Here is a 15,729-nt window from a genome sequence, read left to right on the forward strand (position 1 = left end):
AAGCTGACGGGCGGACTGGCAGCCTGCCAGTGATCATGTAACCTCAGTTACTATTACATCTTCTAATAAGACAAGCACACATGTATGTCATACTATATAAAGTCCCCCTTTTTACATGTCTTAATAAACACATACCTAAGCAGAGTGTCCTGGCTGTTCTTAACCCGCCCTCCCAGGATCAGCTCCTCCTGCCAGTGCATGAACTTCCGGCTGAAACCATGGCAACCACCCTGGAGATGTCCAGCAATGTCAGGACTCTGAATGGAAGGAGAGCAGAAGAACAGATGGAAAAACCCAGAGAAATATGTTAGGTGTATCTGCAGTTCTCACTGTTTCATCCTTTATCTCTTTACAGCTGCAGTGTATATAAAAATATAAAATAACTGCAGTTGCATGCTTGGATTATGTGAATTTACCTCTCCTTGCTCTTTATTGGGTGCACTAAGAGGGCAGTCCGGGTCTGTGGGGTCTAGACAAGGCCTGTTCATGTAGGCATGGCCCACCTATTGAATGAATGAGAAGAATTACAACAATTCAGCATAGGGAAAAAGATTTTTAAACACTTGAGTAACAACATTCATTCAGAAAATCTGTCAGTGACCCACCTGGGCTTTATCCAACATCTCCTTAAATCCTTCAAGTGAAGTGAACTGACTCAGTTCCTCCATCAGCTTGACTGGATCTAAATTCATCCACTGGATATCTGGCATACCCCTAGAGAGCAAACAGATACTTCTGATGATCATGAACCAAAAATATTTGCTAAAAACTTCACAACTTGAAGAAGAAACAGCAAAAGAATTCGTATCACTTTGTGCCTGCGAGGCAACATGGCGTTGCATTCCTTCTATCCTTTCCTTTGAGCAGGCAAACGTTCAGTTCATTTGAATTCTCACTCTCTTGTCATGCTGGGCTAAGCAGGAGGCTAGCTACAGATACAGGATAAAATAGCGTTTATTATCCTGTTTCACACTACCACAATGAACAGGGAAAAGTCATGGTGGCTGCTTGCTCACTTCCATTCCTCAGTGTCCTGCACTGAGTCATAACGATTACCTCTGCCTCCCAAACATCTTGATAAGGAGGGAGGCTGCAAGGAGGGAAGTACAGGTGAGGAATGAAAGGAGAAGGAATGGGGGACCCTGCACACTATTATCTTATGTGATGTTCTCAGAGAACCTATTTCTCAGTCTCACCTTCCCCACCTCCACTTTTTTCAGGAGCAAATATATAATTTCATCCATAATAAAGTCTTAAATATTACCCTAAAATATCCAAACAAATTGTTTCCTTGTGCTTCTGGAGTTTAAAGTCTTTGTGCTGAGGGGAAATCTGAAAATCTGGAGTGTTGGAGACAACTTGACCAATGGGTTAATATTAGTTTATAGCTAGATATTCTACTTGGGCCTTCTCTACTAGCTTTCTGTATTTTGAAAAAACGTTTCTATTACTGTAAATATGTTTCTGGTTACTTAGTCTGTTTTTCTGGTTTAAGTCAATGGGAATGAATTGTCTATATATCCATAGAATATGAGTAACATCTTAGAAATGACATTTTTTCCATCCATACTGTCTCAAATTGAGCAAAAAAGCAAAATGAAAAAACATATGCGTCATCAGTGGCAATATTTTGAGATTCAGTGTTAAGAAAATGATTTCAGGTTGATATTTGCTGCAGTGAGACAAAGACTAAGAAGAAAATGGACAGAAAGAAGGATATGAAATCCCAAAGTATCTCAACTCTGGCCTCAATCTCCCTCTAATGGCTCATGAAGAGAGCTGCTCTCCTATTCTCAGATACCAGTGTTCCTTTTGCTGCTGCTCGCAAAGACACACTCTTTTATCATTAGTTTTTGCTTGAGTGAACTGCGCCTGGACTCTTTTGTTTTTTCATAGATTGCTGCTCTTTGTTTTCTCAAGTTATTTTTCTCCCTCTCTTTGTCAGTCACCCTCTTTCCCAATTCTGCCTCTCTCTGTACCTCACTTTTTATTATTATTTTTTTTAACATTTAAAACCAGGGCTGCTGAAGTGAAGTGAAACTGACTCTGGGGACATTGGCCTCAGTGACCACCTCTAGTTCCTTTCATTTCCACATTAAAAACAAGTTAAACAGAGAAAAAATAATAAATAACAAGAGATGTTGAACAGTGCATGATGCTAAAAGACATCATCAAACAACCCCTTCCTCCCTCGAAGTCGTTCAGCTTTCACACCAGCCAACTGGGAGATGCTAAGGATGGGAAACTGTGTTTGTTTCTGTATGTGCTGGCATGTCATGTAACTGCTGTGAGCTCCAGACAGAAATATAAACAAATTTGTTTGCAGAGAAAAATCTGCTTTGATCTAAACTATCATCTATAAACCAGGCACCCGATTGAAATATCACTTCTGACGATGAAAACAAAGCTCTCTTTCAATAACTCAATTTCTCAAGAGAACTTTGTCCCCAAAGAAAGAATAAAAAAAAAAAACAACTTGAATCTGCAAACGCCCAGACTCCACTGTTAACCATCTTGTAGCCTCTCTGTGTCTTTCTCGGGGGACTTGAGGCCTGAATACTGCCCATTTTATTTGTTGGACAACTTGGGAGCTGGGAGCCTAGGGCATTACCATGAGAATGCCGAGTGTTAGCCGTGAGCTGACAAAGCCGGCCCCCTCCCTCCTCCGGGGCCCCTGCACTGATGGACACTCACTCGTAAACGAAAGAATGCTTACCATTGTCTGACCCAAAGGGCTCCCCTGCCACCACCACCGCCACCTCCCCGCCCTTCGTTCTACCATCCCACCACCCAGTTGCTTCTACAGCCATCTCCTCTCTCTCTCCATCTTTCCCTCGCTCACTGTTTCTCCCTCACTTTCCCTCTTTGAATTTCTGTCAGGATACCCCCCTCCAGTCCCTGTCTGGGCTCTAAAAGAACTCTATTACTGACCACCACTGTCAGTCACAGCACTCACTGACAGACTACTGAAAGCCCAACTGTATGTCTCCATCCTGCATGTGTTAAAAGTTACAGACTCCTCCAAAAGCTCTAGTCTGTGCACACAAGTCAGATGGAAGCAATGACAGCAAAGGGAGAGCCAAGACGTTCTATGAAATGTTTTAATATGCAAACAAATGTAAGTTGTGTCACATTTTCCAAGACTTACGGTAAATAGGCGGAGCCTCCCTGAAGTTTGGCCCCTTCCCAAAAACAGTCCAATGGGGTGATTATCATACAGGGGAATAGCTTGTCAATCATCTGGGATGAGGAAAGAGAAGGGAAGCATGGTTGAACATCAGAAAGCAATATTAAAATTTGTACATATGAGAACAAAAAAAAAAATCAACTGATTTCTTTGGCAACTTACCCTTTCAATCATGACATTTTCTATAATTGGAACTCCTGATTTATAGCATATTTTGTTAAGGTCCCACGATCTACAAGAAAGAAAATCATGTTGAATTAACAACTGACAAGCATTAACACAGATAGATTATTCACATAACATGTATGCATCCACTTACTTTCCAAAAAGCGACACCTGGACCTTGCTGGCAGACAGGGCTGCCTCCATGTGAACCAGCAATGCCTCCTGGGTAAGAATATTGGTGCCTTCTTCTTTGGGGGTCTGGATAAGCATCTGTGAAGTAAATACTGTCTCCTCTCCCTGCTTCTCCCTGGTGTATCGAAGCTCTGTGCTCACACGACTGCCAGCTAGAAAAATAGAATAGAAAATTAATTGATACTGAATTCTTGATTTAGATAGATAGATAGATAGATAGATAGATAGATAGATAGATAGATAGACAGATAGACAGATAGATAGATAGATAGATAGACAGATAGACATAGATAGACAGACAGACAGACAGACAGACAGACAGACAGACAGACAGATAGATAGATAGATAGATAGATAGATAGATAGATAGATAGATAGATAGATAGATAGATAGATAGATAGATAGATAGATAGATAAATAAAGAACCTTATGCATACATTAGCACACAATTTCCTTAACACACTTACAAAGGCACATGCACACACATTTGCGTGTGTACATATGCACACACTCTTAAACAAGAACACGCACACATATATCGACCAACGCCCTTGGCCTTCACCAGTGTTGGTTTTGAAGGCACTTCACACAAGCCAGCGTCTGGCCAAGAGAAATGAGTAATACAGCTTCTCATTGGCTCCTTCTGCGAAACAGATGTGCCCTGTTAGTTAGGAAAACCAGCCTTCTGATGCCCCCAAAACCCTGTACCACTCTGCTTAGGGCAGCAGAAATGGCCAAAGGCACTTTAGAAAGGATCATAATGAGCAACTGATGAACTCTTTTTATCTTCAAATTTTATGTCAACTTATGGAGAGGCGAGGATACAAAGTAAGGCATGGTTTCTTAGAGAATAAACTATGAATGTCAGTGGTGGAGCTGAACTGAACAGACAGAAAGAATGAAAAAAACAAAACAACCAGAGAGAGAGAGAAAGGGAGGGAGCTATGTTGTGCTGTGTGGTAGACTCCAGCCCCCTAATTACAGGAGGTTGCCCTGAAAAGAGTTTGCCAGCCGGGGGGATCTGTGCCTGTGCCAAGTGGACATGAAACATGCCGCGCTGGATCACAGAGGGCCCGTCTGCCCCTCTCGCTGTCCCACTACATGACAACCCCAGAGAAAGAAAGAGAGGGAGGGTAGGGGAGAGAGGGGGGAGGTGGTTGAAGTTTGGAAACAAGGGCTACCTCCTTCTTAATTCTAACTCTCGTCAGTCTTTTACTCACTTTCACCGCGATGCAATCAATCCTGACTTCACCTCTATTAGCATCTATTTCTCAACTCCTCTTAATACCCTCTCTAGTTCCTGCCTCTGTCGTTCTCTCCGTCTGTCTCTCTCTCTCTCTTTCTGTCTCTCGTTCCCTCAAGTTCTCTGCACCTCCCCCATCCTGGAGCAGGCTCCTATAATTGATGGGGAGCAAAGAAAAAACAAACTATTCAGCCTCTGCTGAATGTGTGAGATCAGGTTAAAACTGTGGGCCTTGGAGACACACTCCAATATTTCTAGGCTTCGCTTTCAAGTCTTTAATTACTGACACAGGGTCTTGAGAATATCATGTTTATTTGCAGTCGTGAGTATCTTCTTTAAGCATCTGGCTCAACACATCCCCTCAAAAAATTAAATTAATAAATAAAGAGAGTATTGGACATGGTCTTATATACTTTTTTGGACAGATGGTCCTACAAATGCTTTAAAGCCAACGTGTATTTATAAAGCTTTAATTCCAAGGGAGCCACAACAAAAGAATGTAGAATAAGTCATTTCCTAAAGACTTTTGGACTCTCGTGGGTTGAGTACTGGTTCTTTGAGATTATTAAACCACTTCCACACTGTCAAGTACATGTATTAGGTTATGCTAGTTTTGTAAAAACAGTGCTTGGACATATAGTTCCTCAAGACTTCACTCAGTTTCCTTGGCACAGAGATTTCCAATCAAATAAGCCTACTACAAAATGGAACCCTTTCCGTTTGCGGACCTCTTTGACATCTGTTAAACCTTTTTTGACATTTCGTATGTTAACCTCTGCAGCATGGGGTTTTGATCCCAACAGGAACTGGGTGGCTCGGAGAGACTCTGGCTCTGTAATTACAGGCCTCCTGAAGTAAATTATAGCTATTTGTGTCTCGTTCCTCCCATCTGGACCACCCAGGCAGCCAGTCTTCTCTCTTCTCTCTCTCTCTCTCTCTCTTTCTCGCCTTCTCTCCACAACCCCTGGTCCGGCCCCAATCACCCAACTCTGAGCTTCGCAATGACTCTGCTCACTTCAGCTCTGCTCGGTTCACCACTGGCTCTAGAAGAAACCTTGTCTGTTCTTTTCTGATCTACCTTTACTTTTATCTCCTGGATTTAATTTTCCTTTTCCTCTTTTTTTTATAATAATCTACATCTTTGTCTTTCCTACTCTCTTTCAATCCTCCCTACTCTCTTCCTGCACTTCTCCACACAACCTTAAAGAGACAGTTCCCGGAATTTTTCCCACCCTGGGAAGAAAGCGCCTTTGAGTATGGAAACCGGGGTTTTAACACCCCAGTGGCTGGTAATTTTATTACATGAGCAATTTTGTAACATGAAATATTAGTCTGTGTTTGGCAGCATGATCCAAAAATGAAAAAAAAAAAGATCACAAATGATCACAACTCTGTCTAAATCACATCCACATCTCTTTCATTGGCTGTTTTTGAGAAACTCGACCACCATCTTACAAATTTTAGCAAATAACTCTATTGGGTACAACATATGAATTCATTTACTAGCGTCACCACTAAATGCACTTTCACAACAGTTACAATATTGGGAAAGTGAAAAGCAAGCAAAAAAAAAAGCCATAACAAGCCTTGACATGGTTTCATGGCTGTGGGTATACAAATATAATGTTTGGATTAATGTGTGCATGCATGAGCCTTTGGATTAATGTGTGTGTGTGTGTGTGTGTGTGTGTGTACTAGTGTAAATACTGGAATTTGTCTTCACCAACCTCAGTCATTTCCTCCCCACCTGACACTTCCATTCCTAAAAGCTGAATACCCAGAATTCCCTAACTTCGTGAAATAAGTGTGGGTTCTCACATCTGGCTTCTAGGACAGAGCCAAGTGTGTTGGAGGTAATGTGTGTTAAAGTGTTGGATTTCAAATTTATTCTGTTCTATTCTATCTTTGTGGCTTACAGGCCTAGTTCCAGTTCTAAACCATGCTAGGTCAGACCAGGCCACCTCCCAAATTCAGTGTGGTAGATTAGCTGGATTAGGGGGGGGGGGGTTTTTGAAAGGCCCCATGCTGCTATGGAGGACGACCCAAGACGAAGAGGGCTGAAAGTGACTTGTATGCTACGTCATGTCATGGAAAGTCACCTCTTCCTAATTAACACAGCAGGACAACATGAGAAGAAATGTACAGCTGATTTCTACACAAAACCTCTCATTATAAAGCATTAATTTAAACAGAAAGGAGTTCCAACCACCAAAGAGAGAGGAAAAAAAAGGACAGAAAGATATCCCTTGGCTGCCATCTTCCATCTATCATTTGCTTTTTCTCTCATCCCTTTTTCCAGTGTCCTGCAATAGTGATCCTTTATTTCTTTTGATTTTCAGAGCCAAATGAGAAATGCATTCTCTTGGCTTGGCATCCAGCATCACAAAAAAACCTTTTGGACCTTTTGTCATATGTGGACCCACCAGAATCAGGACTGTGCCCCTCTGGGTCCTCAGCTTGGCCCTGCCCTATGGCATTCCCCAGCCGGGGCACAGCCTAAACAGGCTGCCCCCAGCAGATGGGCCTTTCCTCCATACAATCCTTCAGTACAGCAGCTCCAGACTGAATGCAGACCCTTTTGTCATTCAACCCTTCAATTTCTTTCAGATGTTTCCCAACAAACAGCAGAAAAAAATAAAGAGGGAACGTTTTTTTTTTTTTTTTTTTTCAACAAAGGCAAATGAACCAAAACTTTCCCAGCCTGTAAAACAATGCCAGAGTCGGCTGTGGGAGGGTGAGGTTGGGGGCAAGAAAGAGAAGCTGGCACTTTGCTATCTTACCTATAGAAATACTGTGTGTGTGTGTGTGTGTGTGTTTGTCTTTATGTTGTATCTGTTCATCAATCCTCACAGACAGTTGCATTATTTTAAGAGGAGAAAATCCTATCCTATCCCGAACACAACAAAACACAACTATCAGTTTCATCGTGTTTAAATCCCCCATCAAGACGAAACAAACAACCACCCTGAGATAACACATTAAAAACTGTCTAAAACTGGAAAAAAAAACTACATAAAAAAATCTGTTTCACTTACATTCTATTCAGATGTGCCAGTGGTGTTAGCTACCACACATAAATTTTCACCAGGGTTGGCATTTAGGCACTTTCTATTTCCATATGTATAGGCTTGCCTCTGCTAATTATGCTAATCATGGGCAGTGTTGGCCACTGTGAAAAATAGTCACATTAGACACTCCACTGACCGCTAATACTGCTTAATGTGTGGTTGAAACATACATTCATCCCTGCCTGAAAGGCAAAATTTTTCCACGTTGCTGGTCTCATTCAGACAAGAAATGAATTTATTGAGCCCAAGAACCATTTCTTTTTTCCTTCCCAAGTACCAAGAAAATGTTCAGTCTCTCTCCATCTCCCTCGCCCTTTACTTTTTATACTTTCATAGTGTGAAGACAGAGGCAAATGGTGCAAACTCTAAGGTGACTGGTGTCACTTTATTTCGTGCAGTCCAAGTACAAAGGTTGCTCTTCAGCTAGGAAAGAAAGGGTGCCACACTATATTGATTGGGATTTCATTATCCTGTTTTCAGCTGCACTGCAGCCTTTCAGGATATTACACTAAAAGTTGCAATGTTTCTGGTTGTCCAGTGCCCTTTTTAAAAACGCGCTGAACCCATATTACCAGAGTAAAAGTGTTTTATGTTGTCACTGTAAATGTGACCGCAACTTCAAAATCCATGTCACTGTAAAACTGCTACTTAAAGTAGAGAGCAGTCTGGGCATTTCCTGTATTGTGGAAGCAATGGAAGCAATGTAATGTACCTGTCATATGCAAGTGTATCTATAGCAGCTCAGTGTATGTATGAGCTGGGGGGTGGTCCTGGTCTGACTGTTGAAGAGCTTGTGTATACTGGGGGGATGCTGAGAAAAGGGATGGAGTGAGGGAGACTTGGACTGAAGGATGGAGGAAAGGGGGGTGAAATAAACATTTAGAAGTGACCCAGGTTGACTCTGGTCTTGTTTGTTCTCTCTACCAGTGAGGTCCTGGGCCCTGAGCGCTGGGAGTTTATTTATCTAGCTGGGGCACCACCGCGCACTATTCACCTCCAATAATGCCTCATAGAGCTCCCTTTCTCTGTCTGAACTGGGGCGCTGTGTGTGCTCCGATGAATTATAGCATTTACCTGCTGTGCCCCTCTGAGGTTTGTTTAGAGAAACCGCTCCAAACACCGAAATGCCCACGTGTGCATTCGCTGATTTGTGCAAACTCAGGGGTGTTTTCTCTCATTCAGACACTTTGACTGTCTTTTAATCAGTCTGTTTCTGGATCTCCTCATATTTGCAGAAGACCCTGTCTAATTTAATTGCTAGCTGTCTAAGATAGAACTTCAGTCTATGCATTCACATGATGTGGACTTTTCCTGTCCTCTTCTTACATGGCCTCTTTATGGGACATGCGGTGAGCCTGCTATCCAGATAGGTCCTGTCTCACTGTGCTCATATTTGGACAGCTTGAGTCTGTGTACACGTCTGTCATGCCTCACCCAAACTTTGCCAAGAAGGATGAGTTTAGTTAATGTAAGAGTAAACACCACCACTTTTACATGGAGGACTTTTCTTTCCTCTCATGCTCAAACAAGCTTTACAAGTGGGCCTTTGGGTGCGGGGAATAATAGGAGCTGTCCCGCCATGTAATATATAATTTAAAAGAATTAGAAACTGCAAAAATAAAACTCTAGTTTTACAGATTTTAGTTGAGAATTTCAGGCTTAATCAAGCAGCTTGTCTTTAATGCCGCTGCTCCCTTTTGACAGCCTTTTAAACAGAAAACAAAAGACAGTCTCACACTTAATGTTTGTGCAAGTGAGGCAAAAACACAAGCAAAAAAGTGTCATCCAGCCGTAAACCTTCCTCACAGTTTCTGTCCCAAACCCCCCACCCTCCCATGTCTTCTCTCATTCTTCTCTTCTTCCTGCACCTCTTTTTACGATCTCTCTTTTCTGCCTCTGGACAATACAAACTAGATCACACGTTGCCCAGCTCACTCCAAATTTCACACTCTCAAAGGTGGACAGGATGTATAAGCATAATCAATACAGAAAACATGATTAAAGTTTAAAAACTTAATTTAGGTTATAATTTAGGAATTACATCATTTTCAGGCATGTTCCAAAGACATGCTGTATATTAAATATCATCTTCTCTCCATTGGTTGCCAATATTTTCTTCAGTTTGCCTAAATTACTCTGTAACATACAACATTTAAAAAACAACTTGCAAAACAAGCCCTGTGTCTGATGTCTGTCTCAGATTCTGCTCAGTAAGCCAGAAATAGTCCTTAATCCCTTAGTCAGACTAAACACCCCGATACTGTGGCTTTTATTCTCAGCTACACAGGTGTGAGGACTAAAGGCATCATTAATCCTTTCACTTAGTCAGTGCATGTCCTCCTCACCAATAGAAGGTTTTATAAGAAAATAACCACAGAGCAAACAAAATGCTACAAACATTTCAAGTATTTTACATCTGTACGACTGTTTCCTTGGGACTGCAGGTGTGTATTCTGACTTTTACAACCTCCCATTCTGTCTCTCTCTCTCTCTCTGTCTACTCTTTCTAGACATGAACAACACTGCTGTGATCTGCTTCACAGTGTTTTGGTCCTCTAGGAAGGAGGAAGCAATTAAAAAAAAAAACCCTGGTGGCCTGACTTCACAGAGCAGGCAGAAAGACAGGTAGAAATATAAACAGACACACACAAAGCTACAGGCAGAGAGACAGGCGCACAGTCAGGAAATTCAGGCGGGCAGACAGTCGGCCCAGACAGGCTGTACACACCAAAGGTGGCAAAGATGACAAGTGTATGTGTGATTACTGTGGGGGGAAGCTGCTGGTATGACTATATGATGGGAAGCATATGCTCCTAACACATTCACATACAGCCTGCATCATGCTTGCAGAGCGATAACGCAGAAGTTGTCTATTCACTGTTAGTAGATCAATTCGAATCTTTTTTTTTTATGCCGCAATCAGGAGGAGTTCTTCTGGGTAATTACTTTACAAATCGTTTACAGGTTTACGTTAAACATTTTAACTCGAGATATCACCACAGAAACAGTCCAGTACAACTTCATTTTTCATGTAGGAACAATATTTAGATTCTCTTAACATGAAATCAGCTGTCTTACTAGCGAGTGTATCATTCCTCCCTCTTGTGTTCTGGCTTATGTGCAGTGATGCATGTGTGTGTGTTTTTCTGTGTTTGTGTGTGTGTGTGTGTGTGTGTGTGTGTGTGTGTGAGAGAGAGAGAGTGAGAGAGACAGAGGGGGGAACTAACCTCTCCTTGTTACCAAACCACTTTACTCTCCATTGAGGCCCTAGCAGCTTTGTCAATGGGCTATTGGTGGAAACAAGGCAGGCAGAAACTTTAGAAACATGGCCACAGCCTCTTAAAGGCACAGCATTCCTTTTCAGCCCCTTGGTTCAACTCTCTCAATCCCACAGCAAAACAACTGGCACACAAACATCTAAACATCTCCTTTAAGAGACGGCTCTGCCAATTAGCTCAAGAAGTAATCCTGAAGCTTTACACTAACCAGAATGAAACTAAAGAAAGTGGAGACTGTAGATATTCAACCTTTTGTCCTTTGTTTTTGCAGAAGACTCGGGCTGTTCCTTCCAATTTCAGGATAATACACACTGACAACAGGTACATTTTAAAAAAATTCTACCTAATGGAGGAATTTACATAAGTTTCTGTGTAAGTGAAGCACATAATCTCCACGTTTCTCCTGACACCTGCAATGTACGATTCCTCCAACACCTCCATGCAGCTCCCGTGGAAGCAGCCTGTCCCGGTCCTCCAGTGACATGGTGGGCTTAAAAACCCTATAGAGTCTGTTTATATTCACCAACTGCTGTGGCGCTTTTAGAGCGTGCAAAACAGGTGGGTAAACTTCAGCTGCATTCACTTATATTTTTTTTCTTCTTGTGAGGAGGAGGAGGAGGAGGAGGGGGTTTAGGGAGGTGGTGCCTGCTTGCCTGCCTGCCTGCTTGCCTCTTGTTGAATGGAATCCAAGAATAGTTAGGGACCACACAGGGAGCCGAGGGGGGGAGGGGTCAGAGCCCTCAAAGATGGCTAACCATTCACACAGTCCATCTGCTGCGGGGATCAGCCCTAGCACTGAAAGCCTGGGGGTTTAAAAGGAATTTGGCCAGTGTGAAAAACCAAATAAAACTGCCTCTGCGCCTGAAAATGCACAGATAACCTAAAGCTAAAATGCACAGAAAGAAAGTAAAGGAGAGCAGTGTCAAAAGAGAAGGTTTGTGAATCAGCATAGAATCAAAAACACTCACATCCTTATAAAGCAAGCAAAAGTGTGTCTGCGTGACACTGTATTGCAGTTTGGGTTTCTCAGGGAAACTAGAGACACGAACTACAGTAGGTACTGAAGACAAAGTTAAAACTGTGCTTACAATGTATCTATAATTTATATTCCTGTTGTGTAGTGGTGATTATATGAGAAGTTTACAGAAATGTGTGGTGTGGCAATTTTCCCTTTGGCCAAACAAACAACCCAAATCAGCCTCAACCTGCTCTAACCAGACAAGCAGTCAATCTGTCAGTCACTGAACACCTAGTGCCCTCCTATGGCACTGAGATGACACTAACGTGGCCACCCTGCATCTTTCTACCAGCCACCATTGTCAATCAAACTCCAGTAAAACCCAGAGGAAAACAAACAATCTAAATGCACTAAATGCTGCAAGTGGAGCGTTCCAAACATTAAAATCAGTAAATCAATCCCTGGACCTACGAATGGTGGTTCACATGCAAAACATACCTGTTTACCTGTTTTATTTTTTTGTGAGACTGTAACAATAATACCACCAGACTCTGGTGTGAAATTAACAGCACATGATAAAGGGTTGATTGCTGATGGATCAAATGAGAGATAGCTTACACTCACCTTCCACCCATAGCTGTTCGATGTCCGTTTCGATAGCCGCAACTCGGAGTCCCACAGATAGAGCCCCAAATACTAAGAGTCCAATAAAGAGGACCTTGCCACAGTGCCTCTGGATGTGGCAGCCCAGAGAGAACAGGAGGGCCTGGAACCTCGCCCGGATCCACAGAGGAGCTTTCTGACCTACAGCCTTCCCCTGGATTTAAACATGGAGGGAGGGCGAGAAAATGACATTATTGTTATTACTATTACTACTGTTACCATACAGACATAATGCATCAACGCAGAACAAGGCAGGTTTCATAGCTTGTATCTCTATCTGTCTCACTAGTGTGCAGATTGAGGCCACAGTGACAACTAACCTCCAAGCACTGGGTAACACATGCATCTGCATTCAGGTGTCTTTCTGTGGAAATCAAGCTGCAGCTTGGTCTAACAAGTTAAGGTGCTAAACAGTTAACCTGCATTTGACTGCCGGCGCTGCCCTGCCCTGAGTGTTGCTGTCGGACTCCTGCTAAAACCTCACGTCTGTCACCTCAATGTAGTTCAGACAGCAGCTCCTGGAGATCCGAGATTCCAGACTAAACATGAGCTTCAAAAACACAAAAAGGCGTCAGAGCCCTCAAAGATGAGTCCAATAAAGAGGACAAACCCATGACTTAAAAGGTATAAATAAAAACATTTCTAACATCTCAGAATAAGGAGAGTGCTGCAGTGAGAGTGCTGCATTGCTCATAGGTTTATAGGCCTGTAGTTACATTTTAGGCCTATACCTTACATTAATCAAGTCTTTGCTAAGTATGCAGTACAAAGTTATCACCATATGTGTACTGCTGCAGCAAGAAAATATTGGTTTTTAACTGCTGTCGTAACTTATGGGGTCAGCAGAAGCCCCGTTCATTCACCTCTGCATCAATATAAAGTAATAGTCCACACACTGAGAGAATAAATTACAAATGGCCTCTCAGCTGACATTGTTTCCCTGTAGTAATCTACATCATTTTTCTTCCTCTAATATTTAATAGAGCTGTCAGAGGGTCTGTTTGTGTGAGCCATTCTGTCCCTGTGCTACAAATGTCACTGCCGCAGAAGACATCGCACTGCTGTTGTGGCTTCTCTCAGCAGTGCTGAAACACGTCCAAGCATCCGGGCGGTCCAAAGATGCTTTGTCAGATCAAACTCAATCAGTGAATTCCTTTACAGGACCCACCACATTTCTAAACAGACCCCGGGCCAGTGCGCTCTCCGGCTGCTTGCGCAGAGCCAAAAACACGCACAACACGACTGGGGATATGAGAACAAGCCCTCGCTCCCTCACGGAGGCTTTAAAAACAACAGCAAAGATGAATGAGTTTAGTGTCCGTTCAAATAAATAGCAACATTAAATCGTTGCCAAATGTGAAAACGCACTAAATTATGGTTTTATTCCAATAGGTTCCCAAACGCGTTTCATGTCATACAAGCTCAGGCTTCAACACGGGTCTGATCTTACAAAGTACTGATTCTTTTGTCTCTATCACCCCCCACAACAATTTCTGTACTTGTTTTCCGTGAAGACATTAAGGGTCTAACTGCTCTGGTCTCTGGGGGAGCTCTGGTGGTCCCCGAACGCCGGTTTTTGGAGCTGTTTCTTCAGCGTAGTCTACATTCCCACATGCGCCCTCAACTCACGATCAGATAACGGATAAATCAAAGCTGCCTTTGAAGACTTTTCATTCACGTTTTGCTGACTGAATGAAAGCTGCCTCCACAGTAAATCCACACTAGACTGCGAGCATTGTATCACCTTTGAGATCTGTTTAAGTGCGAAAGCAGCGTGGCAGTAGCTGGGTCTCCGGAGTAGGTCTGGGTTCGGGGGCGGCTGGGAGCGCGTATAACTCGGGGGTAAATCTCCAAAGACGCTGGCCGCTGGGACCCCGCAATCCGAGGCCATAGTCCAAAGAGGGTGAACGGGGCGCAGAGCGAAGCGACAGAGAATCGGTGCGATTTCAGAAAAGGCGACAATAATCCAACATAGAACAGGGTCGCATCCAGCGGCACCGGCGACAACTTAGAAAAGCGTTTTCTACTCGTCCCTGGAGCCAAACAAGTCTCGAAACTCCATCCCAACATTATGCGCCAAAATCCTTATAGATCCTTCAGTCTTCATTCGTCCCGATAGTTCATGAAACGACGTCTCAGAGAGTAGTAGTAGTAGTAGTAGTAGTAGTAGTAGTAGTAGTAGTAGTAGTAGCATATGTCTGAGCTGTTCGTGTCAAGTCTAACTCCGATCCTGTAGCGGTAACATTTGGAGAAGTTCGCCTCTCGGCAAATCCTGAAAAGGGAGGTTTGATGGAAAAGTGCTCCGGCTCCCATTGGCCAAGGAAGAGGCAAATTACTTTGCAAACGTCGCCTATTATTAGCTGCTAAGCAACAGCTCACCAAAGTGGAGAGAGAGGGGGACCACCCAGGCTGCTGCTGCCTGGGCTGGAGGGAGGGGGAGGACGGGGAGGAGGAGGTGGCGGGAGGGAGGGAGGGAGAGAGGAACTCTTTCAATAAACTCTGCAGAGCCGCGCACGCACGCACACACCCCCACGCTCGCACGCTCACGCGCACAGCTTTGCTGCCCGCCCGCCTCACTTGCTCTCTGAACATTATTCCCAGCGGCCTAACCCTCCAGTGCGTAAAAAGCAATCGCACATGCCATCTATTGATACGACAGCGACTGACACGCACTCACGCACAGTTTTCAGCTTTTCTGATTCATCAGCGAAAAAAAGAAGAAGAAAAGTTAATTCAGCTCTTCAGACAAGAATGTAAACATGATGGCATTTTTTTTTTTTGTATGGGAGAATTAGAAGATCTTTCAACACTTTTTATATCACTCCAGGGTTTGGTGAGGTTTTGGAGTCTTCACATTTGTTATCCAAAAATACTGTTACACTTTCAAGCCTTTGCTGTGCACTTTGTTAAAGGCAGCTGTGAGAAGGAAGAGTGTGGGCTGTAGGTTTCTAGCACCAGTAGCTGTAATCTCACT

The 15,729-nt window shown here is 43.1% G+C and overlaps 1 protein-coding gene across 1 annotated transcript in view; it reads right to left on the bottom strand.

Annotated features, from left to right (window-relative positions):
• ptch2 (patched 2) overlaps nt 1-15,063 on the bottom strand; it is a 29,517-nt gene extending 14,454 nt beyond the window's left edge. The window contains exons 1-8 of the mRNA XM_026314509.1: nt 14,500-15,063; nt 12,717-12,909; nt 3,507-3,696; nt 3,350-3,419; nt 3,149-3,240; nt 606-714; nt 417-503; nt 136-257 (exon numbers count right to left, since the gene is read on the bottom strand). Coding sequence (XP_026170294.1) covers nt 136-257; nt 417-503; nt 606-714; nt 3,149-3,240; nt 3,350-3,419; nt 3,507-3,696; nt 12,717-12,909; nt 14,500-14,646 — 1,010 coding nt within the window. The 5' untranslated portion in view covers nt 14,647-15,063. The remainder of the gene's footprint in view (nt 1-135; nt 258-416; nt 504-605; nt 715-3,148; nt 3,241-3,349; nt 3,420-3,506; nt 3,697-12,716; nt 12,910-14,499) is intronic.
• Nucleotides 15,064-15,729: the final 666 nt, after the last annotated feature.

Source organism: Mastacembelus armatus, chromosome 17, assembly GCF_900324485.2.
Source record: "Mastacembelus armatus chromosome 17, fMasArm1.2, whole genome shotgun sequence".
Lineage (NCBI taxonomy): Eukaryota > Metazoa > Chordata > Actinopteri > Synbranchiformes > Mastacembelidae > Mastacembelus > Mastacembelus armatus.